The sequence below is a fragment of the Mytilus trossulus genome, chromosome 6, assembly GCF_036588685.1.
Source record: "Mytilus trossulus isolate FHL-02 chromosome 6, PNRI_Mtr1.1.1.hap1, whole genome shotgun sequence".
Lineage (NCBI taxonomy): Eukaryota > Metazoa > Mollusca > Bivalvia > Mytilida > Mytilidae > Mytilus > Mytilus trossulus.
In genome coordinates, this window is record NC_086378.1 from 11,472,164 (window position 1) to 11,496,429 (window position 24,266).

Genomic DNA, 24,266 nt, shown 5'->3' on the forward strand with positions numbered 1-24,266 from the left:
AAATGTTTTATACACTTGTTAATACATTAGATTTTGATAATCAAACAAAAATATTTCAAAATTTCATTATCTTCATCAAAGTTCAAAATATTTTTGTATTAAACAAATATTATTTGATAGATGCTTTTTGTGTTTCTTTGATAAATATTTGTTTGTTTTGAGTTCGTGGCACAGTGCTGACTGCTGTCCCCATATTATGACAATGTCTGTACCAAGTTAGGAATATGACAGTTATTGGCCATTCGTTTCATGTGTTTTTGAGTGTAAATTCACATAGCGATAAGACGTGTCACGGTACTTGTCTATCCCAAATTCATGTATTTGGTTTTGATGTTATATTTGTTATTCTCGTGGGATTTTGTCTGATGCTTGGTCCGTTTCTGTGTGTGTTACATTTCAGTGTTGTGTCGTTGTTCTCTTATATTTAATGCGTTTCCCTCGGTTTTAGTTTGATGCCCCGATTTAGTTTTTTGTCCATGGATGAGTTTTGAACAGCGGTATACTACTGTTGCCTTTATTTATCATTTGATTTTGCCATTTGATTAGGGACTTTCCATTTTGAATTTTCCTCGGAGTTCAGTATTTATGTGATTTTACTTGTTATAATATTGTCATCTGGAATCATGTAATTAGGTAACACACTAGTTTTGGTATTATTCAATATAAAACCATATTCAAGTTTTCTTTATCAAAAATAACATCAATTCATTTCAATACAATATCTGTCTTTAGATTGAAAAGCAATAAACAAATTGACAATCAGTTTAATGAAATGTAATATACCTATGAAATATCTTTTCGTAAATAATTGCTATACCACCTGATGCTTTTTATTATTCTTTTTTCTGTTTCTAGTTTGACAAACATAATTACAAGGCAGATAAACGATATCAAATACAGTTAGTTTAGTTTCTACAAAAAAAAGTCATTTTTGTTTATAAGATCAACAAACTCTGGGTAGTTAAGATTTTATACCACAAATATTTATAAAACAACATTTCAAATCATTCACACTGTACGGTTGTCATCATATACTAAATCCCTTGCTTCTTTGCCCATCATGATTATTCTCCTGTACTGAACCCCTAGCTTCTTTGGGCATCATGGTTGTCCTCTTGAACTAAACACCTAGCGTCTTTGACCAACATAGTTGTCCTCCTGTACTGAACCCTAGTTTCTTGTCCAATCATGGTTGTCCTCCTGTACTTCACCCCTAGCTTCTTGGCCCATCATGGTTGTCCTCTTGTAGTTAACCCCTAGCTTCTTGGCCCATCATGTTTGTCCTCCTGTTATTGTGAAGGAAACAAAAAGTTGTAAGGTGTATATTTGTATTGCATAAGCCACATTCAGGTATAAAGTAACAACAACAAAAGAATGACGTTACATTGAAAGTACCTTACTAACGTCCGCAGGACGTCTCGCTAAAGTTCGTGGGTTTCTGAACATTCTCCGGGGCCGCAGAGAGTGGCTCAAATCTACTGAACATTAAAAATAAATTGTGCTAGAACTGACTGACATTTTACAAATAAATGAAATGAAATATTTCTTTTAAAATTTATGTTTCATATAAATTAAAATAATTTAAATTTACTGTCACTTCACTTGAATATAATTGAAAAATGTCGCTTTAAACACTTTAATTTTCTCTACTGCATCTGTCTTGGCTCTTCGCTGATATTTTTGCGTCTGTGTAGTAATTGAGTCGGATTCACAAATCTCCAAAGGATATAACTTGACAATAGGTCTGTTTAATTTAGAGTTAGATGTTCGGACCGTCGCAGATCGCACAAGGTTTTCGTTCCGATAGGTTAGTTCTTTAATTACACCGAGTTTCCATGTCGTACGTGGATAATTATCATCATATATCTTGACTACATCTCCTAGTTTTACACTTTGATTGTTATTTCCAGACACTCGTTGAAATTCTCTTAAAGAAGTCAAATACTCGTGTTTCCATCTTGCTAAAAATTGTTCAATAAGACGGGATCTCCTTTTCGCTTGATCATTCATAATTTCATGATTGGTTGTTAAATCGGCACTATAACAGTCTGTTTCATCTGTATATAACGGATACGGTTATACAAAAGATCTTCCATACAAAAGATGCGACGGGGTAAGCGGCTATGGATCGGCAATGTCCGACGATATATAGGTTAGGGATCTATTGTTAAGTTAAGCTTCAATTTCCACAACTAATGTCTGTAACAGAGGTAAATCTATACATGCGCGTCCAAGAATCTGTTTTAGACAGTTTTTAGTTAGTCCAATCAATCTTTCCCAAAAACCGCCGTACCATGGGGCACGTTTTTGGTATGAATTTCCATGTGGTTCCAAATTTGCATAATTTGTTATGTAAAGATTTAGAGTCCGTTAACTTACATATTTCCTCCGCGGCGGCAACAAATGTTGTAGCCTTATCTGATATCATAAATCTGGGTATCGATTTTCTGCTTATGAATCTACGAGAAGCTAGCATAAACGATTTTTCAGCTATATCTGGAACTATTTCAAGATGAATAGCTCGAGTATTGGCACATGTAAACAAACATATATACACTTTTCGAAGTACTCCATCGTCTCCTTTGATGTTAAGCGCCCCACTGAAATCGACGCCTGATATAGTAAATGGTTCTTCGGACGATAATTTATCTTTTGGTAGAGGTGGAGGATCTTGTGCTTTGTATGCAACTCCTGTTACTTTTCGACAACTTACGCATTTTCGAATTACGCATCCAACTTCTTGTTGTGCTGAAGGTATCCAATATTTCTGCCTCAAATAAGTTACGGTAGATCCTATGCCGGAATGTAAATTTTCAATGTGAATATCATTTATAAGTAAATTTGTTAATCTATGCTTTGTTGGTATTAAATACGGAAATTTTGCATTCTCTGGAAGTGGTGCGTTATTAATGCGTCCACCACATCGTATTAATCCGTCTTTGTCCAGATACAAACGTAATTGACTTTGAACATAAGCTTTCAAAAACATCACTGTATCTTTGGTGTTGCACAGCTTCAATTAACTTCATTGTTGCATCATGTATATCATTTGGTGTTAGATATGTTGAGGTCAGTTTACTAGTATTAGTAGCTGTATTACAGCAGTTATCAATACACTTCTGTACGTAACCTTAGATACGCGCAGTTTTGTTGAATGAATGGTATCTATCAACGTTGATTATGTTCAATACGTCGTTTTTCGTCCGTATAAAGTCATCTTGCGTTTCTTGATTTTCATAGTCTCTACTAGTTGTGGTCATCACTTTATTGTCGATTTGAAATTCACTCGGCCATTGTTTCTCGCCTGTTAACCAGTCCGGACCATGCATCCATAGTTTGTTATTTTTCAATTGTTCATACGATAAGCCACGTGGTAATAAATCAGCAGGGTTGTGTTCTGTAGGGCAATATTTCCAGCTATGTTCACATGTGAGCTCTTTGATTTAGATAACTCTGTTTGTTATAAAGGTTTTAAGTTGCTTCTTTGAGGATATCCAGTGTAAAATAATTTGACTGTCGCTCCATAGTACACACTTTTTAACGTTCCGTAAACTTGACATTATATGTGACGTTAACCGTTCTCCGACTTATGCTGCCATAAGTTCAAGTTGTGGTATAGTCAACTTTTTTAAAGGTGCCACTCGATTTTTAGCCACGACAAAGTTAGAATCTTCCCCTTTTACTAAGTACGCACAAGCGCCGTACGCTACTGCGCTTGCATCGGTAAATAAATGTAAGGTAGGTTCATCGGCAGTGTCCATATTTTCAAAGTAACGTCTCGAAAATTCAATCTCTGTGCATTTTTTTCAAGTCTTGGTCGATAAAATACCACTGGGCTTAGAATTCCAAGTGGGTCGTAGATTTTTCCTAGTATTTCTCGTTTCGTGATTTGATAATCTGGTAGCATAGACAATGGTTTGAATCCAAAACTAACATGGTCATCTTTAATGTTCCCTCGTAATCCTAAAACTTTAATACAGTTATCTCCATCGTTAACGTTTTCAGATGTAGATAAATAGTTAAGTGCTGTACTATTCGATGCCCATGAGCGTAAGTTGAATCCACCTTTTGTCATCAGTGCTCGTGACTCTTCAATAGTTCAGTTGTGTTGTCGAAGCCTGCAATTATGTTGTCTTCGTATAATCCATCTATGAGTGTTTCAGATGTATGACTAGACTGTTCACGTAAATGCTTTAATAAGGTCGCATTCAATATAAAAGGTGAACACGTTGCGCCGAATATGATAGCTTTAAAGCGGTACGTAATCAACTCTGATGTAGGGTCTGTTGAGTCCTTTAGCCAGAAAAATCTCGTCATCTCTGTCTTTCTCGTCTAACGTGATTTGAAGAAACGCCTTCTCTATAATAAAGAGGGACGAAAGATACCAAAGGGACAGTCAAACTCGTAAATCTAAAACAAACTGACAACGCCACGGCTAAAAATGAAAAAGACAAACAGAAAAACAATAGTGGTTATCCTCCTGTACTGAACCCCTAGTTTTTGTGTCTATCATTGTTGTCCTCCTGTACTGAACCCCTTGCTTCTTTTCCCATCATGGTTGTCCTCCTGTACTGAACCCCTAGCTTCTTTGTCCATCTAGGTTGCTCTCCTATACTCAACCCCTAGATTATCGGTGACAACAGCATATTTATTTTCTCTAAATCGCATCAAAAGTGTTGATCTGTCATTTAAGATCGGAGGTTCTTTGCGCAAACAATCATTCAGACTAGTGTCTTGTGATCGACGACAGCTACAGTCATATACAATAAGGATGGGTGTTGTCGCTGAATCTTTCTTGACTGAATGGTGAGGGATATAATGCGCATGTTCTGTGCTTGTTGTTGAGTTGTCTATGCGTTCTATAAAACCTCTCTTTTCCTGGTCGTTTATAATCTCACCATATTTTTTAAGTAAAAACGGATCGTTGCTGAGTCTTCGTACTACATTTTCTGTTCTTCGTCTAGCTATATCGATGTTGGACGGAAGTGTTTCATGGTCGTCTTTCCATGGAAGTTTAGCTGTGCATTTACAAGTATTGGCATCGTACGATATATTTGTAGATATGAAGTTTTCCAAATATTCTGCGTTTGATTTCTCCTTATTCTGAGGCGTTATTCCTAATGACTCGATTTTCCAGAAATTTTCTTAATCATATTCCTCTTCTTTGTGTCCAATTAAAATCTTCATCATTGAAGAAGTTCCTTCTGTTGATTTCTGAGTCGGGCCGGATAGCAAATACCCTATTCTTGACTTGACTGCAGTTGGACCGTTGCCTCGTATTATCTTATCTTCAATGAAATCCCAATAATGGTTAGCGCCAATCAATAAATTTACGGAGAAAACGTCATGTCCTGAAAGCGGGTGTGCCAATTTTGATCCGCGCAAGTATGGTAAGTTAGTTGTCTCGGTAATATGTATCCGTATTGGTGATGCTATTTCAGGAACAATGAGTACATTCAGCTGCATACGGCTTCGTCTTCCGTGAGTACAAATATGTCAGCGGTTTTCAAATGGCGTACTGATTCGTTACCTCCTCCAAATCCAGAAATTGATATGGCTTCTGTTCCTTTTGTTTTTAGTTCTAGTTGCTCCGCTAGACTATCTGTAATAAACGAGCGCTAAGCCCCTTCATCGAAAAGTATGTTTGCGTCCATACTGACTTGCGCGTTTGAGTGCCCCTGTACTGAACCCCTAGCGTCTTTGGCCATCATAGTTGTCCTCCTGTACTGAACCTCTAGCTTCTTGTCCAATCATGGTTGTCCTCCTGTACTTAACCCCTAGCTTCTTGGCCCATCATGTTTATCCTCATGTACTGAACCCCTAGCTTCTTGGCCCATCATGATTGTCCTCCTGTACTGAACCCTAGCGTCTTTGGCCATCATAGTTGTCCTCCTGTACTGAACCCCTAGCTTCTTGTCCAATCATGGTTGTCCTCCTATACTGAACCCCTATCTTCTTGTCCAATCATGATTGTCCTCCTGTACTTAACCCCTAGCTTCTTGGCCCATCATGTTTGTCCTCCTGTACTGAACCCCTAGATTCTTGGCCCATCATGATTGTCATCCTGTACTGAACCCCTAGCGTCTTTGGCCATCATAGTTGTCCTCCTGTAGTGAACCCCAAGCTTTTTGTCCAATCATGTTGTCCTCCTGTACTTTACCCTTAGCTTCTTGTCCCATCATGTTTGTCCTAATGTACTGAACCCCTAGCTTCTTGGTTCATCATGGTTGTCCTCCTGTACTAAACCCTAGCTTCTTTGCCGGTCATGGTTGTCATTCTGTACGGAACCCAGGCTTCTTGACCGGTTATGGTTGTCCTCCTGTACTGATCCCCTAGCTTCTTGGTTAATCATGGTTGTCCTCCTGTACTGAACCACTAGCTTATTGGCAAATCAATGGTGTCCTCCTGTGCTGAACCCCTAGCTTCTTGACCCATCATGGTTATCCTCCTGTACTGAACCCCTTGCTTCTTTTCCCATCATGGTTGTCCTCCTGTACTGAACCCCTAGCTTCTTTGTCCATCTAGGTTGCTCTCCTATACTCAACCCCTAGATTATTGGCCCATCATGGTTGTCCTCCTGTACTGAACCCCTAGCGTCTTGGCCAATCATAGTTGTCCTCCTGTACTCGACCCCTAGCTTATTAGCCGATCATGATTGTCCTCCTGTACTGAACCCCTAGCTTCTTGGTCCATCACGGTTTTACTATCCAGGGTAAGCGTAGTACCGCCTATGATCGATATAAAGTTTATCGTCCCTTAAGTCAGCAAGGTGTTTTTTCTTCTCAAGTCTTTCAGAATTCGTCTGTCGGCTATTTCGAAAGAAAATTTATCATAGACAGAATGTCAAGGATTTTCTCGTAATTTGTCTCTGTCCCTGTCCTTGCGCCCCTCGAATTTGGCAGCAACACTTCTGGGAATACCATCTGTGTTTGGCTTAAGCTTAAGCTACATAGAAGTTGATGTTATCCTAAATGTTGAGCACTTCATCCATGAATTCTTTTACTTTAGCTTCAGTGTCCTCCAGTTCGTTATAATTTTCAACATCAAATATGCCTTTTGAAAATAATTTTTTTTCTCATTGATCTTGTTTGAGAATCGACCACGCTCTCCTTAAATGCCTTTTTCTCATGACTTATTTGCTGACTTTCATATTCAACACGTGTAAGTTTATCTAAAAATGTGTTTGTTTGTTTCCCGTAATTTTCCATACTCCAGTATATAGATGAAAATTGACTCGTTATTTCTCTAATGTCTGTCACGTGACTGACATTGACTTTGGATACACAAAATTTGGTTATTTTAGTATTTTTGAAGTACTAAAGCTTTTCTACCTCAGGAAGAGATTACCTTAGCTGTATTTAACAAATATGTTAGGAATTTGCGGTTCTCAATGCTCTTCAACTTCGTACTAAATTTGGTCCTTTTAACTTTTTTCATTCTGACTTTAGACCTAGGGTGAATTATTCACCTTGACGAAATGATAGTTGATGACCTTAACCGTCTGTCGCCCTTGACCATTCTATAAAACCATTAATGAGTCGAATACTATGAGACATTTGTATTAATAATAAACATAATGACTATGATTCCCTCAAAGAATAAATATTTGATTACCTACGCCACATAAACATAACACTCTGTTTTGCTGAAACTATCTAATTTGACAAAATAATCCATAACAAAATCATTTAAATCCTGCAAATGTCCAGTTGCTGTCAAAAATTCATGTGTAGATTTTCCTGAGAAATCCAGTAAATAAAATTGAGAATGGAAATGGGGAATGTGTCAAAGAGACAACAACCCGACCAAATAAAAAACAACAGCAGAAGGTCACCAACAGGTCTTCAATGTAGCGAGAAATTCCCGCACCCGGAGGCGTCCTTCAGCTGGCCCCTAAACAAAAATATACTAGTTCATCAAGTTCATCATACCAAGTTCATTAACTCCTTGGGGGCCTTTATTTTAAACTATAGATTTTCACTTCTAGACACTAAAACACACTTGACTATGCGGTATGGGCTTTGCTCATTGTTGAAGGCCGTACGGTGACCTATAGTTGTTAATGTCTGTGTCATTTTGGTCTCTTGTGGATAGTTGTCTATTAGCAATCATACCACATCTCCTTTTTATATTGAAACAGTTCAGTTTAAAAAAAGATTATGTAAGGTGATAAGATATAATGTATCCTTCACAAAACATCAATTATTCTTATATAAAGTCAATGTGTCTGAACTGGAAAATAGGGATGAGGCTTAAATATTACTCTATTGAACTCACGGAGATGAAATGTTATTGAAATAGGTCTGATGGTGGTTTTTCTTTTAAATGTATGATGGCACAGCTAAGATTATTGCTGTGAAAACATTGATACTCTTGAACTATTGTTATGCATAGAAACTAAGTGAGCGATACATGCATCTTAGATTCTCTTATTAATATACGTTATTCTAATGTTATCTGTAATTTAGCGTAATATTTCAAAGGATAAACTTTAATCTTGTCAAATTCATAAAAACAGTAGATATTAATATATATATTGTAATTATGTATTGATTTTCATTATCTCTGCTTATGTCTTTTGGGAAGTCATGATTCATAAATTACTAAAGTATCATGATAATGAGAAATGACGATGATTTTTCCAGTTTTCAACCCATGTAAATCATTGCTGTTTTATTGATCTTATACCTTGGCTAAGTAATTGTATATTCTTTGTAATAAAATCTTTGTCGTGATCAAAATCTCGTATAACATAACGGATTCTAATCAAATATACCTAACAAAGCAGTATCGTATGATAATCTATTAACATCAGATAACCCACATCAAATCATAAAATAGAGGGAAAAATATATTTATACTTAATACAAATAATCTGATATAGTTCTAAATTTTACTAAATCCATCAACTGTTTGACAAAGTATGCTGCACAAAATAGTTAATTCTTTATCTTAAAAATTGCGAACAAAATATCATAATGAATATTGGGTATGTCGTTATTTCATTCAGGCAACATCTGTTCACCATAAAAACTAGAGGCTCTAAAGAGCCTGTATCGCTCACCTTGGTATAAGTGCATATTAAGCAAAGGACACGGATGGATTCATGACAAAATTGTGTTTTAGTGACCATGATGTGTTTGTAGATTTGCTATACTGAAAGTTATTGATGCTTAAAATTATCTTTATCTATAATAAACTTGACCAAGTAGTTACAGAGGAAAATATTTTGTAATTTATGAAAATTAACTATAAAGAGCAATTACTTTTTGGTGGGTCAATGGACCATTTTGGTCATGTTGACATATTTGTAGGTCTCACTTCGCTGTACATTATTGCTGTTTTTATCCTTATCTATAATAATATTGAAGATAATAACCCAAAGCTGCAAAATTTCTTAAAATTATCACTTGAGGGAGAGCAATCCAACAACGTATTGCGTGATTGGTCTTTAAATTTCAGTGCAGATAGATCTTCACATAATGAACAATGTGCTTTCGCGTCTCTTTGCTCTAAATGCTTTGGTTTCAGAGATATGATAAAAAAAATGCATTTTACCCTATGTACTATTTTTAGCCATGTCGGCCATCTTGGTTTGCGAGCAGGGTCATCGGACACATTTTTTCAACAGGATACCCTGATGACGATTTTGGACATTTGGTTAAATTTGTCTCAGTAGTTCCAGAGGAGAAGATTTTTGTAAGATAACAAAATTTACAAAAGAATGTTTAACTAGAGTCTCTAAAGAGTCCGTGTCGCTCACCTTGGTCTATGTGCATATTAAACAAAGGACACAGATGGATTCATGACAAAATTGTGTTTTGGTGATGGTGATGTGTTTGTAGATCTTACTTTACTGAACATCCTGGCTCCTTACAATTTTCTCTATCTATAATAAACTTGGCCCTTTAGCAAATTAATGAAAATTGTTAAAAATTTACTATAAAGGGCAATAACTCCTTGAAGGGTCAACTGACCATTTCGGTCACCATGATTTATTTTTAGATCTTACTTTGCTGAACATTATTGCTGTTAACAGTTTATCTTTATCTATAATAGTATTCAAGATAATAACAAAAAACAGATAACTTTCTTTAAAAATTACCAATTCAGGGCAGTCAACCAACAACCAGTTGTGCGGTTCATCTGAAAATTTAGGGGCAGATAGATCTTGACCTGATTAACAATTTTGCTCTAAATGCTTTGGTTTCAGAGTTATAAGCCAAAATCAATATTTTACCCCCAAGTTCTATTTTTAACCATGGTGGCCATCTTGGTTGGGTTGCCGATTTACCGGACACATTTTTTAAACTAGATACTCTAGTTATGAGTGTGGCCAAGTTTTGTTAAATTTGGCTCAGCAGTTTCAGAGAAGAAGATTTTTGTAAAGGTTAACGACGACAGACGACGACGACGGACGACGACAACGACGGACGACGACGGACGACGGACGTCAAGTAATGGGAAAAGCTCACTTGGCCCTTTGGGACAGGTGAGCTAAAATTGACAATAAAGGGCAATAATTCCTTAAGGGGTCAAATAACCATTTTGTTCATGTTGACTTATTTTTAGATCTTACTTTACTGTACATTATTGCTGCTTACGGATTATCTCTAGCTATTATAATATTCAAGATAATAACCAAAAACGACAAAATTTCCTTAAAATTTCCAATTCTGGGGCAGCAACCTAATAAAGGGTTGTCCAATTCATCAGAAAATTTATGGGCAGATAGATCATGGCCTGATTAACAATTTTACTCCACATCAGATTGCTGTAAATGCTTTTGTTTTAGAGTTATAAGCCAAAATCTACATTTTTACCCTATGTTCTATGTTTAGCCATGGCGGCCATCTTGGTTGGTTGGCCGGATCGCCGGACACATTATTTAACTAATACCCTAATAATGATTGTGGCCAAGTTTGATCAAATTTAATCCAGTAGTTTCAGAGGTGAAGATTTTTGTAAAAGTGTACGGACGCCGGACGACGGACGCCAAGTGATGAGAAAAGCTCATTGTTGAAGGCCGTACGGTGACCTATAGTTGTTAATGTTTGTGTCATTTTGGTCTTGTGTGGATAGTTGTCTCATTAGCAATCATATCACATCTCCTTTTTTTTATATCAATTGGCCTTTTGGGTCAGGTGAGCTAAAAATACCTGCTGAACTTATTTTAGTACTTGACTTTAGCGTTAAAGAAGTGACTAATTGTGGATTCTTCACTTTGATATTATTGTACTGTGTTATATTTGTTTTCCTTTTCTACAAGTACCGTAACAAACATAAATTTTGTGAACGTCAATGTTTGGTAGCAAGGAAGCAGACCAAAGGAACACATAACACTCTAATTAAACACATTATTTTGAATTGTAACCGATCGCCATTGCTATGACTTCAAATGATGCGCCAAAGACGAAAAAAAGAGACAAACATAAATTGAAAAGCCCAAATAGGAGATCGAACCCGCAACCTGGCATTTCTTTCATTTCTTACCGAATACGATTGACGCTTTGTTGGTGCAAGTTAATATAAGCACATGACGGGTGCCACATGTGGAGCAGAATCTGCTTCTCTCTCCAGACCACCAGAGAACACCCCAAGTTTTTAGTGGGGGTTCGTGTTTTTCAGTCTTCAGTTTTTTATGTTATTTTTTGTGCACTATTTTTTGTTTGTCTTTTTTTTTTCTTTTTGAGCCATGGCGTTATGGCGTAACACCACTAATTCAGGCCCGGCCAGAAAGCACATACCAGAAGTAGTACATATTTAACACAAAATAGTTCCTAGCATGAATGTAACTTTCAAAATATGTAGAATATTCATGTATTTTTGGTATCAAATGAAAGCTGAATGACTGGTGCTTATTGTAGAAAGTAAAATCACATGAAAATACTGAACTCTGAAGAAAATTCAAAACGAAAAGTCCCTTATCTAATACCAAAATCAAATAATAAAACACATTAAACGAAAGGACAACCACTGTCATGTTCCTGACTTGGAACAACACTTTTTGACTTATTCTTTTGAATATTTACAAAATGAACTAAATTTTATAAAGAGGGTACATTTCGGCCGTTTGTCAGATCTGTACCTGTTTTGGTATATCAAAAGTTCCCGGAACCAGTTCTTTATTATATGCCATTAAAGTTATGTTGATTTTTATAGTACAAGACACCATAAAGTAAAGCTTTGATATGCAAATTGAAGGATTTTAAGGATTGTCACATTATTTGATCTTTGAAAAAAAATAGCTGTGTCTGCTTGAAATTGATGAATCAAACATAGAGAGCAACGGGCCATGCATTAGTGGTGTATTTGCGACTAATGAGTTTGAATGTCCCTTTTGCATCTTTCGACTATTTTTTAATTATTTTTTTTAATGTTCTTAGTACATAAAGTGTGGTCTTGCTGAGTATGTGATGATATTAATTTACTAGATAATCAAACATCAAAGTTTGAGTTTTTTAATCTCTTAACTGAGAAATTGTTTATTGTATTTTTAAGGTGTTTTTTTATTATTATTAAACTCCACCACAGTAACAAATGATCAATTCTAATTTCATGTAGAATTCCTAGTTAAGAATGTAAGTTTTTTCCTTCCAAGCAATCACAGTGTAATACATAATAATAATTGATGTAAGAACGTATGTAAATGTACCTTTTTTGTTGGATAGCGTACTATATATAGGCAACACTAATTTACCTATTTTCAAATAGCATTATTCTAGTAAGAAGATAAAGGAATGCACCAAACCATAACTTGTGGAATCCATAGGGAGAGGAAAAGATCTCTAAAATTTTAAAAGGAGGGAACAAATAGCACAAGTCGAAAACAAAATATAGCGGGAAAAAAAAACTACGAAAGGACAAACAATATTCCACCAACAAATACTAGTAAATGTTGATCAAACTGTCAACACAAGCACCTGCAAAAACGGTTATTCGCAATTTGAAAAAAAAAACGTACTAAATTATGAGTACTTGCTTATTTACGACTTTTTTTTTAAAATGAAACTGTACTTTTTAATAAGCTAATTTCATATTTACTGGGATATTACTGAATTTAACTATATTTAGTAATGAAATTTGGTATACCTAGTTTTAAGTTTTCAATTATTAAAGGGGAAAATATTTCAAATAATTGCTCTTTCAATATAAGTCATCTGACTATTATATTTCGCGAATTAGTGTCAAAGACTGTCGATAAAATAGTCTCAATATCAATATCAATTTTGATTTTTTTCTCCAGAACTTGAAAAACATAGACATATGTGAGAACTGATGTTATATGTTTTAATATTATTAATAAAGTTTATTGCTACAACAGTAAAATGTCAGATTAGAACTTAAAACAATGGAATATGTTACATACTTATAGGTATTAGTAGTTACCAAAGTGATATCAAATGAAATACAAATAGTATGCATAGAACAGCGGAAGTATTGTAAAAAGGATTATAACATGTCATAGCTTAATTGTTGCGATTAATATAACTGTTGACGCAAATTCCACACTCTTTTGCCTAATTTGAAACGATATTTTGGCAGAGATCAATTTGAAAATAAACTCAAACTAACAAAAGTCTTTGTCTGTATGTTTTTTTGTGTTTGTTTGTCCTATATGACGTGGATTACGTCATTATGTTATTGTTCCATGATGATTTCTGTATTGTTGACTTTCATTCTTGCTATCCTCATTGATTTATATGTCTTTTGGGGTTTCTTTCCTATATATGACGTGGCTCTGTACTTCTACATCCCGTCCTTGTGTTATAGTGCCATGGTAAATGTTTGTTTATATAATTGTTTGGTTTTACAGTGATTAAGATAATGACATAATGTTGACTGTTATGCCCCTGTTTTTTTACATTTTAAAATATTGTGTCTTATGGATATTTGGCTACTGTCATATGATTGAGAGGTTTGGTTAGATGTGCCAAGTCATGAATATGATCGTTGTTGTCTATTTTTTTGATGTGCTAGAGCGTTTGATTTTGCCATTTGGTTTGTGGATTTTCCTCGTAGTTCAGTATTTGTATGATTTTACTTTTTTAATAAAATAAACTCATAATCTTTCAGTCAGTTTAATTGAAGTCTGGAGCTGGCATGTCAGTTAACTGCTAGTAGTTTGTTGTTATTTATGTATTATTGTCATTTTGTTTATTTTCTTTGTTACATCTTTTGACATCAGTCTCGGACTTCTCTTGACCTGAATTTTGATATGCGTATTGTTATGCGTTTACTTTTCTACATTGGTTAGAGGTATAGGGGGAGGGTTGAGATCTCACAAACATGTTTAACCCCGCCGCATTTTTGCGCCTGTCCCAAGTCAGGAGCCTCTGGCCTTTGTTAGTCTTGTATTATTTTAATTTTAGTTTATTGTGTACAATTTGGAAATTAGTATGGCGTTCATTATCACTGAATTAGTATATATTTGTTTAGGGGCCAGCTGAAGGACGCCTCTGGGTGCGGGAATTTCTCGCTACATTGAAGACCTGTGAGTGACCTACTGCTGTTGTTTTTTCTATGGTCGGGTTGTTGTCTCTTTAACACATTCCCCATTTCCATTTTCAATTTTATCATCATAGATACCAGGATTGAAACTTTGTATTTACACCAAACATGTTTCGTCTACAAAAGACTAATCAGTGACGCTCGAATAAAAAAAAAATGTTTAAAAATCGAAATAAATTACGAAGTTGAAGAGCATCGAGGACCACAAATTCCGAAAGGTTTTGCCGAATACAGCTACAGTAATCTATTCCCGAGGTAGAAAAGCCTTAGTTTATCAAAAATTCAAAGTTTAGTAAACAGTTACTAGAAAATACTAATAATAAACCATATGATATTGTTTAAGACAAGAAAGAATTTTTCTCATAAAGATTTGAAAATTCAATATGTAAGAAGAAAAAAGGTATATAATGTTCAAAACAAGGACTTAATCCACCGTATTCGACAACTCTATCAAATGTTTTTTTGGGAACTAATGTGTGTGTTGGAATTTTTTTTCTTCAACTAACCCATTTAAGGGGAGATACAACTCTTTTAGTAACAAAAGTTATACTGGAATGATAGGGAATTTTTTTATTTTTTCTGTAGTAAGAAAACAAGTCTGGTGACACCATTTTTTTTTTAATTTCTTAAAACATATCATAAGACCGATCTTCTCACACTTTATTTCTTATCTCAAAGATTTTTTTTTATGAACAAAATATGTTTTTTCATGATCATTCTAAGCAAATTTAGGCAAGTTGCAACGACTCATAGCTTCTACCTTTAGACTAGTTTTTTTTTACTCAGTACTCAGTTCAAAATTATTTCGTTATGTTAAACAAAACAATATTCATATTTCCATGCCATTATCAAAGTTCTTCCTTTTGAGTCTATAATACCTCTGGAATTAACTGACCACTATTAAAGATAAAAGTTTCATAAAAAACATAAGCAAAATCATAGCATTTTATTCAATAAAGTATTAACAGAGAATCCCATTAACTTCCTGACTTTAATCCCTATTCAGATTACATATAGTCACAAAAACAGCTTATTTTTAAACAGTTTATTGTAATTACAAAATATTAAATTAGAGATATAAGGGGAGATAACTCATATATTAATTTATCTTTTTACAAAAGAATCGATATTTTTCTTTTTTCGTTTTTTTAGCAGAAACAAAAGTAAGTCCCACTTTTTATCAAGTTCTTCAAGTTTTATGGATCAATATATTTCAAATTGAGTTCAATTCACATGAAAATGTCGTAAAAGTTCGGTTTTTTTTCAAGTGTAGCTGGAAACTCAGCTTGATGAGCTGTTGTTTCTATTGATATACACATAGTACTATATGTTGGCAAAGTGTGAAAACAGTTGTAAATACCCTATACTTTAACCATTCTTATCATGTTGATATGGGTCTAAGCCGTCGCTGAAACCATTAAATGTTGTCAAATTTAGATTCGAATCAAATTTACTCCCAAGGAGTAATGAAATGCAAAATGACTTGTAAAAACGGGTATCACACATAAACATGTGAACTGGTGAAGACCAATATCATTTATGTACACTGACTAACAATACCTAATCTTCGTGGGAGGGCGTTGGTAATCCATTGTAATTGGAAAGTGATGGCATGTAAAGATGAAATGCATTAACTGCCCTATTGCCCAAAATATTATTTTATGTTGAATATTTTAAAATTAAGACTTTAGATAATGTCATTGCAGACAGCTCTATAAAATTTTCAAACGTTACGTTTGAAGACATCTTGAAGTAGAACATAAAATAACTAATTTCTTACATGTATGGGAAACGGTCATCAGCGTCCTTTTAAAAAATATTTTAGTCGAAAGGCAAAAACATTTTTCTAGACACTGTTGGTAATTTCATATAGGATGGATGTAACAAAAACGTTTCCCTTGACCGAACGTACTCTTGAATCGGTAATAAATACAAATGTATGATAAAAATGTAATACTGAAGTAATTTATTTATTTTGACACTATATCCCTATAGATAGCGCTTTTATAGGATATACATATTAAAAAATTTAATTATTCATAATCTGAATTATTCCAATTCAAATGCGATGTATTTGATAGGGAGAAATATGGAATATTGATATAATTAAAAGGTAAATAATGCGTTAATGAGGAGATCGATACAATATTTTCTGTGGCGTGTATTAATTGGTCTTACATTATTGTAAACTGATCTTTGTCAACCTTTGTGTCTTTATTGGCGAGTTTCTAAAACATCGCACGCTAGATGTACCTGATTTCCTCGCACCTGTTTAATCAAGTATTGGCAGTAAAGAAAAAATCATTAACGACATAAAAGACAAAAAAAGATTACGTTTTTTTATTCATTATCCGGTTGTAATATACAAATATATGAATTAATAAGTGACCTTTAGCAGAAAATTGATCACTATCTGGAACTTTTGGACTGATCAACAACTATTTCGTTTTGTGCGGTCTTTAATTTGCTGCTAGCTTTTTAAAATGCCACAAAAATTTACACAAGTACATTATATAGAAAACATCACATTAAGAAATGTGTGTGGAAATTAAAATGTAAACTATGAAACATTTAGTGATATTATATGGAACTATGTGAATATATGAATATAGTGTTCTCAGTGGAAAACCGAGTGAAGAACATGAATCAAGTTTTGATATACGAACTTTTGGATTTAAATTTATAATTTTTTTTTCGTGATTAACTAACTAAGGATGTCTAAGGTAAATAAACAAAATGTGTCCCAAACTAACAAAATAAGCAAGCTTCAAGTTGTGTCTAATATTAAATTGCAGACGATGTCGGGAAGCAGACGCCGGATGTGGAAGAAACGGGGTGGTTCTACTAGGCTCAGTTTTATGTCCAATTCTTCTCTGGAAAATCATCATGTGAGTATATATAACATTTCGAACATTTATATTGTATGTATATCTTTTTTTATGTCCAATTCTTCTTGGAAAAATCACCTTCTGAGTATATAAAATTTCTTAAATTTATATTGTATGTATATATTGTTTTCTCTTAAGATCTATAAGTTCATGCCCGAATGTATCTATTTTGTAAAAAGAAATGGTACAGAAACGCTTTTAAATTTAAAATGTTGACTTAAAAATAACCTAAAATGCTCCAGTTCAAAAGTCAAGTTCAAATGATTGAGAGCGTTCTTCATATTTGTTTTATGTTTGGTCTTGAAGATAGATTAAGTTAATGGGAGGGTTGGTCACACAGGTTTAACCCCGCCATGCAGATCCTTTATGTGTCTGTCCTAAGTCAGGGGGTTGTAGTTCAGTGGTTGTCGTTGGCTATCATAATTGTATTTCGATTTTTTTGGTGTTACTTTACACTTGATAATTTGCTTGTAAGAAAGTAGCTCGTTAGATTTCTCAATTATATAAATTGACATTTTTCATGCCGGGGTATTGAATAGCCAACTATGCAGTATGTTTATTTTCTCATTGTTAAAGGCCGATCGGCTGCCTTAAATTACTGGCATGTACTTAATTTTGAATTTTTGTGGATTTGTTGTGTCATAGGCAATCATACCACATCTCTATACGTTAATCTAAAAAGAGGTGAATTCAGGCATGTCAAAAACAAACTGGGGTGGTTGTACCCGTTGACTTGGAATTTGGATTTGCTTGATTTTCTTAGATAAATATATTGATAAATGACGTCTTAATATTATTGGATCTGTTTTAGATTTTACGTCTTGATAAGCAGGTCTAACGGAGAAGAGTCAGAGACCTGATTTTAATCAGATTAATTTTTTTTTATATCATTTCAATATAAAAAATGCACTTGAATATCTCAAAAAAACTAAATAACATTTACAATTATACTCGGGTTGGCGATGTTTATTTTTAGAACATTTATCGAGTATTGTAATAAATAGGACCTAAGCATATTTAATCTCCTATGAAAAAGGGAAAGGGTTATGAATCATTTCAATATTACACCAAACACGTGCATAAGATTCTCATGACAGCAGTATACAAATTGTCTCATCAGCCAATTCGCTGGACTTCAGTTACCTATCTTCTGCAATCTTGCTCAGGACAGTGATGACGATGCATTAAAACATTTATACCTGCAGAACACGTTTCTGGAAAAAAAATCTAACGGGAAATATCAACATTAAATAATACACGTCTATCAATTGAGTAAAAAATTAAGCAAACAAAACAGAAAGATATATGATTCACTTTGTCGACAAATATGAAAAGAATCATTTCATATCTGATTAAATCTAAAATGAAATATTCCTGCTGCAGAATGTTATTAGACCGTAGTTACGATTAAAAAGTATTTATAAAGGTATATAGACACAACTCAAACGTTATATCCACTCACACATTACCTTAATCGCATTACTGTTGTTTGTCATGAAATATATAAGGAAAAATGGAATAAATGTCAATGATTGTTGATAAAGAAGGAAGAAATAAAGATCACTACATTTTGTAACATGGTTTTTAATGAATTAGGTATAAAAGAAGATTTGAAATTCATCACGTGGTAGGTAGTGTGCTAACGTTATACAAATATCGAAATACAAGCAACTCCGGAACGCAAATTTTGCTTACTATACGTTATTTACCTGCTATTATCAGCCATTTTGATATACGGAGTTCAAATTAAAAATACAAAATACACACACCAACGAAACGTTCATTTGACCTTGGTTTTGAATGAAATGAAGAAGAAAAAAGAGGGCCAATTATATTAAAATATATATTTTACTAGGTTAACATAGATTTACTATTTAGGGGGATTTTTTGACAACATGTTATATTGCAATATACGGGGGAATAGGTGCAACCTTCATATTAAAATAATATTTTATGAGTTAAAAGGAGACTGTTCAAATTATGCGCAGACCTTACCTCTCTGAAGTAAAATATGATATAGATATAGGCTATACATAGATATAAATCTTATAAGAAATGATACATCTGCAATTGTGTCCTCTTCGGTAAAGGACCAATAGTGCCAGCTTGGTATCAAAAATCAACATAAGTAAAGGACATTACAGGGCGTTGGATGGACTTCTCTGTTCTTTTTGTCTCCAGGCTATTGACCTATTGTTGATTCAAATAGAGAGGAACTTCTGACAATGAATTATATTTGATTTATAGGGGGGGTGCAATGTTTATATTCTGTGGAATCAGATTTCAAAAGAAAACCAGAGCGCTGACTACATTTTTTTTATAATCACTACTTCCTGATTCACAATTGTAAATATCGGGTCAAGAATACCTAGGCATAGATACGTATCCTAAAAAGGATTCAATTTGTACTTTTCTTAACCAGTTGAATAGTTATGTCACAGTCAACGTATGTGGTTTGCTTGTTTGATCTTAGTTCTTCATTTGTTAAAATTCAGAAATTAAAATTTACACTTTTTTTATCTTTAATTAATAGATTGGGGCTCTGAACATAAAAATATGGATATCTATTTCAAAATTTACGCTTTTGTCTGTAACAACCAATTAGTAACTTAAACAATGCTTACGGAAAAAAAGTTTAATAATAAAAGTTTACAAAGCTGAGATAACATTTCAGAAACGAAACTTTTGAAAAAGTAAATCATACGTGCTAAAGATTTCCAAATGAATCCCAAAATTTTGTTCGACTACTTCTCAAATTTATTTAGTAATATAACCAGGTATAAAACATGCAAAATGTATACATGCAAAGATATAAGAAGATAATCATACTTTTTTCAGAAATTGGAATTTAACAAACTGAAAGATCGTTTTATTTGTGTTGGTTAGATATAAGAAGATGTGATATGCGTGCAAATGAGACAGCTTTCCATACAGATTCAGATCAGATTCTTTATTTTTTATAAAACCAAGTTATTGGTACAAAGAAAGATAATTTTACATACAATGTATAATAACATACAGATTTTGCGCATGACAAGTTTGCACAAAAAAGAGCAACAAGAGTGAAAGATAGGAGAACATACTTCTATATTGATAATTCTAATTAATTTACACAATTTTTTCAATACACGAATATTTTTTTAAATAAATAAAGTGCCGAATTTCAAAACATTTACTCGGCTTACATAATAAGGTTTTAAGAAAAGCTCTTCTACATTCTGTTAGAGCTGTACAGTTTAGAATATAGTGAAATTCACATCATCTATCTCTTGAGAGTTACAAAGTACACAGTACCTTTCCTGTCTAATAATTCTACGCCATCTACCGGTTTCTATAGGTAACCGATGATTTTTCAGTTCTAGACCTACATAATGTTATTTTATCTTTATAAGGTAATAAGTCTAAATATTCTTCAAATTCAAAGTTTTCTTTAAACAGTTTGTAACATAATGCTTCTGGAGAATTCTCCATTTCTGATTTCAAAGTCTGCTGAAATTGGTCACAAATTCTTTGTTTAATGCTCAACTTTAACCATTTTGGATTAAAACTATAGTTACTCTGATTTAACCAAATATTTGAAAATCCATATTTATTCAATATAGTGTTATACAAATCAACCATTCGAAAGTAAATCCATCATCTACGTTAAGTTTATAAATATATCTATATAGAATATTTGTAATTTAACTATCGGAACTGTTTACAATATTAGACCAACAAGATACCATATATACTGACATAGGATAAGCGCATAGCTCTCCATATACTATAAAGCTTGGGGTTGATTTTTTCAAGTTTATCAAAAGTTTACAAAACTTCAAACGCACTCTTTCTATTGCATCAATATTACTAAATACCCAAATTTCACAACCTTAAAGCAATATAGGCCTTACAATTTTATCAAAAAGATCGTACTGACATTTAACTGTCAGGTTATGTAAGCGGCCTTTTTTTAGAACTTCATACTTAGCTTTGGTGGCTTTACTAATGAGTTGTTTTTTAGCACTTTTTAAACAACCCGTTTTGGAAAAAATAATGCCTAAATATGAAATATCCTTGACAATTTCTAAATCATTACCAGCAAGTGTAAAATTTAATTTATTTGTCAATCTACCATTACCAAAAATAACAACTTTTGTTATGGTTGGATTAACTTTCAGTTTCCATATATCACAGTATTCATGAAATGTATTTAGCTGCTGTTGAAGATTATTCAAGTCATTATTCGTAAAAGTAAAACGCATAATGTTGTCCGTAAAGCTTTCAAATGGATGACTTCAATTTTGACACGAAAAACCCAATGTTGTCTTTTACGCATTACCATATATTTGTTACTATATGAATGAATACTTTATTGCAAAAAGCATGTATATGCTATAGCAACGAAAAACATATTTACAACATGACAAATGATAAACAGCAAAGAACAATACATATAAATCATTACAAGAAAGCAAATAACATTAAGTAACAATATGTGATCTGATTGACCACGCAGATTTTATGTAGTTACACAATTTTTTAATATGTAAAACAGACTTTGATTTAAATAGATACTGTATTTTAGTAAGGTTTGGCCAAGAACAATAGAATTTTGGCAAATATATAGGCCTAATTGATCTATAGGCAGGGCATACTAGTAAAAAGTGGTATTCGTTTTCAACACACTGCATATTACAACATTTACATAAACGTAATTCTCTAGCCATGCCAGTATATCTTCCTGTTTCAATGTTCAGTTTTAAAAATGTACCACTTCGCAATTTAGTTAAAAAGTGTGAATCATAACAAAAATCTAAATAATGTTCAAACCTAAATTCTAACTTTATATCCTTATAAATACTAAGTTTTTCGCTCTTTTCTACATATGATAACCAGCTGTGTATATACTGATCTTTGATTCTATTAGAAGTGTTATGCGAATACTGACAATGCTGGAATGTATCAAGAATGAACAATTCCGCGTGTTAAACTGAGAAGATTTTTTTACGTAACATCAGTTCTCAGTTTTCGATGTACAGAGAGAGGTATGAAGCAAACTCTTATATTGTATCTCTGTTATTTTTCTTTTTTAAGTTCAATGGGTTAGGTGCGCTAAATATACTCCAAAACTTATGTAACATGTATGGTTAAGGATATCATCATAATGAACGAAAGCTTCTATTAAATGTTCAGCTACCTTGGACGTATTTTTACATGACACTGCCCATTTACTTTAACTTTAAAATCGTAGAAATACATTAGCATATATTAGAAGGAAGTTGAGCCTTTTTTGAACTGATTAAAGTCAAGTTTTTTTTCCTACCAATTAGAAATACCGAGTTTGTATAAGTAAAATTTCATTTGGCATTATTTTAATCAACAGTTCAAATCAATATTGAATCTTTTATTTCAGTATTATCTCTCAATAATATATAACACAACATTACATTTTGGTGTAAAGATATATATAGATATAAAAAGAGAGCCATTCTGTGATTTCTCGCAAATCTCACTTACAATACATCCATGATTCCTCGCAAACCACACTTACATTACGTCCATGTTTGCACGCAAACCATACTTACATAACGTCCATGATTGCTCGCAAACCGAAATAAATTTTCGTCTATGATTGCTTTTCTTGATTTCTTCAATATAGATAATATCATATTTCTGTAAACAACATATAGCTCATGTTACATATTGTTATGTTAATAACATGTAAACAGGAATACAAGGACAAGTGGACATTGCTATAACAGTTTTGAAAGACAAGACAAATGAACATTGCTAGAACAGTAATAGAAGTACAAAAGAACTTTCACACTTGGTATTTAACCAATCAACGGTCCTTATCAATGCGTCACAGTAATAAAGGCATATCAAATATCAACATGAATCATCACATTCACTATAAGCTAGTTATGACACCTCGAAGTATTTATAGGATACCTGTAAATCCAGAATTGTCTAAAAAAAAATATAAATTAACCAAACTCCAGAACTCAGAATTTTATTCCAAATGTATAAACATATATGTAGTACGTTACATATTGTTTCAGAAATGAATAATTACATTAGATGTGTATTTTATTAAAAATACTTTAATTTGATTGGCTAACATCAATTTCGAGTCCTTCTGAAATTAATAACATTTCGAAAAGAATTGTAACATTCATGATGGCGTCTGCTTCATACAAAATGTACTTCGGTCAAAACTTTTACACACCAATGAATCTACAAAAAGAAGCATTCAATTATTAATTCTACGATACTGAAACTAAATAAATAACCACACACATACAAGTAATGTAAGATTTAATTGTTAACGAAAATTAAGGTCGGATTACGCATATGAAATTCAAATACATAATTGACTTAACATTTTTTTGTCCATTATTATTTTAAATTTTTATCAAACAATTTCATAAGTCTTCTTTGAATGTCAGCATTTAATTGTTATGAGGGATACAGTCAACTGCAATAGCTGTAGATGTATTTCCGTGGCGGATCCAGGGGAGGGTTCTGGGGGTTGGAACCCCCTTTTTGGACGAACCATGCATTTGAATGGGGACATATAGTTGGGCCCCCCTTTGCCATTTTTTCAAATGGTTGGATCCGCCCCTGTATTTGTCATCGAGTGTATTCTGCTTCGAAAACGGACACATCAATGACCTTGACATGTTCTGTAAAAGACATATCAATGACCTTGATATGTTCTGTAAAAGACATATCAATTACCTTTACATGTTCTGTAAAAGATACAGGATTTCCAAATATGATAATTTAAGAAAATAATAGTAATCCAAGGCAGTGATATCATATCAGTCACGGTTGCAAAATTTATGATTTTTTCAATCTCGTGAACTGTACGATGTCAGATAA

General features: G+C 33.4%; 2 protein-coding genes across 2 annotated transcripts in view; one reads left to right on the forward strand and one right to left on the reverse strand.

The window, feature by feature from the left end:
• Window positions 1-1,593: 1,593 nt before the first annotated feature.
• Window positions 1,594-2,989, reverse strand: LOC134722318 (uncharacterized). Its single transcript, XM_063585927.1, has 2 exons — window positions 2,380-2,989; window positions 1,594-2,057 (listed from the first exon to the last, which is right to left on the reverse strand). Exons 1-2 carry the CDS (start codon window positions 2,987-2,989, stop codon window positions 1,594-1,596), a joined length of 1,074 nt encoding a protein of 357 aa, XP_063441997.1.
• A 13,762-nt stretch (window positions 2,990-16,751) lies between these two features.
• The window catches only part of LOC134720796 (short transient receptor potential channel 7-like), a 66,073-nt gene continuing 58,558 nt past the window's right edge, over window positions 16,752-24,266 (forward strand). Inside the window, exon 1 of the mRNA XM_063583308.1 lies at window positions 16,752-17,399. Coding sequence (XP_063439378.1) covers window positions 17,226-17,399 — 174 coding nt within the window. The 5' untranslated portion in view covers window positions 16,752-17,225. The remainder of the gene's footprint in view (window positions 17,400-24,266) is intronic.

What these genes read in the sequence shown, in the direction of transcription:
- LOC134722318 (XM_063585927.1), bottom strand. Translation starts at nt 2,989, where the DNA reads ATGTTTTTGAAAGCTTATGTTCAAAGTCAATTACGTTTGTATCTGGAC. An exon ending in TGCCGCCGCGGAGGAAATAT is followed by an intron (nt 2,058 to 2,379) that starts GTAAGTTAACGG and finishes CGTTATATACAG; the next exon opens with ATGAAACAGACTGTTATAGT.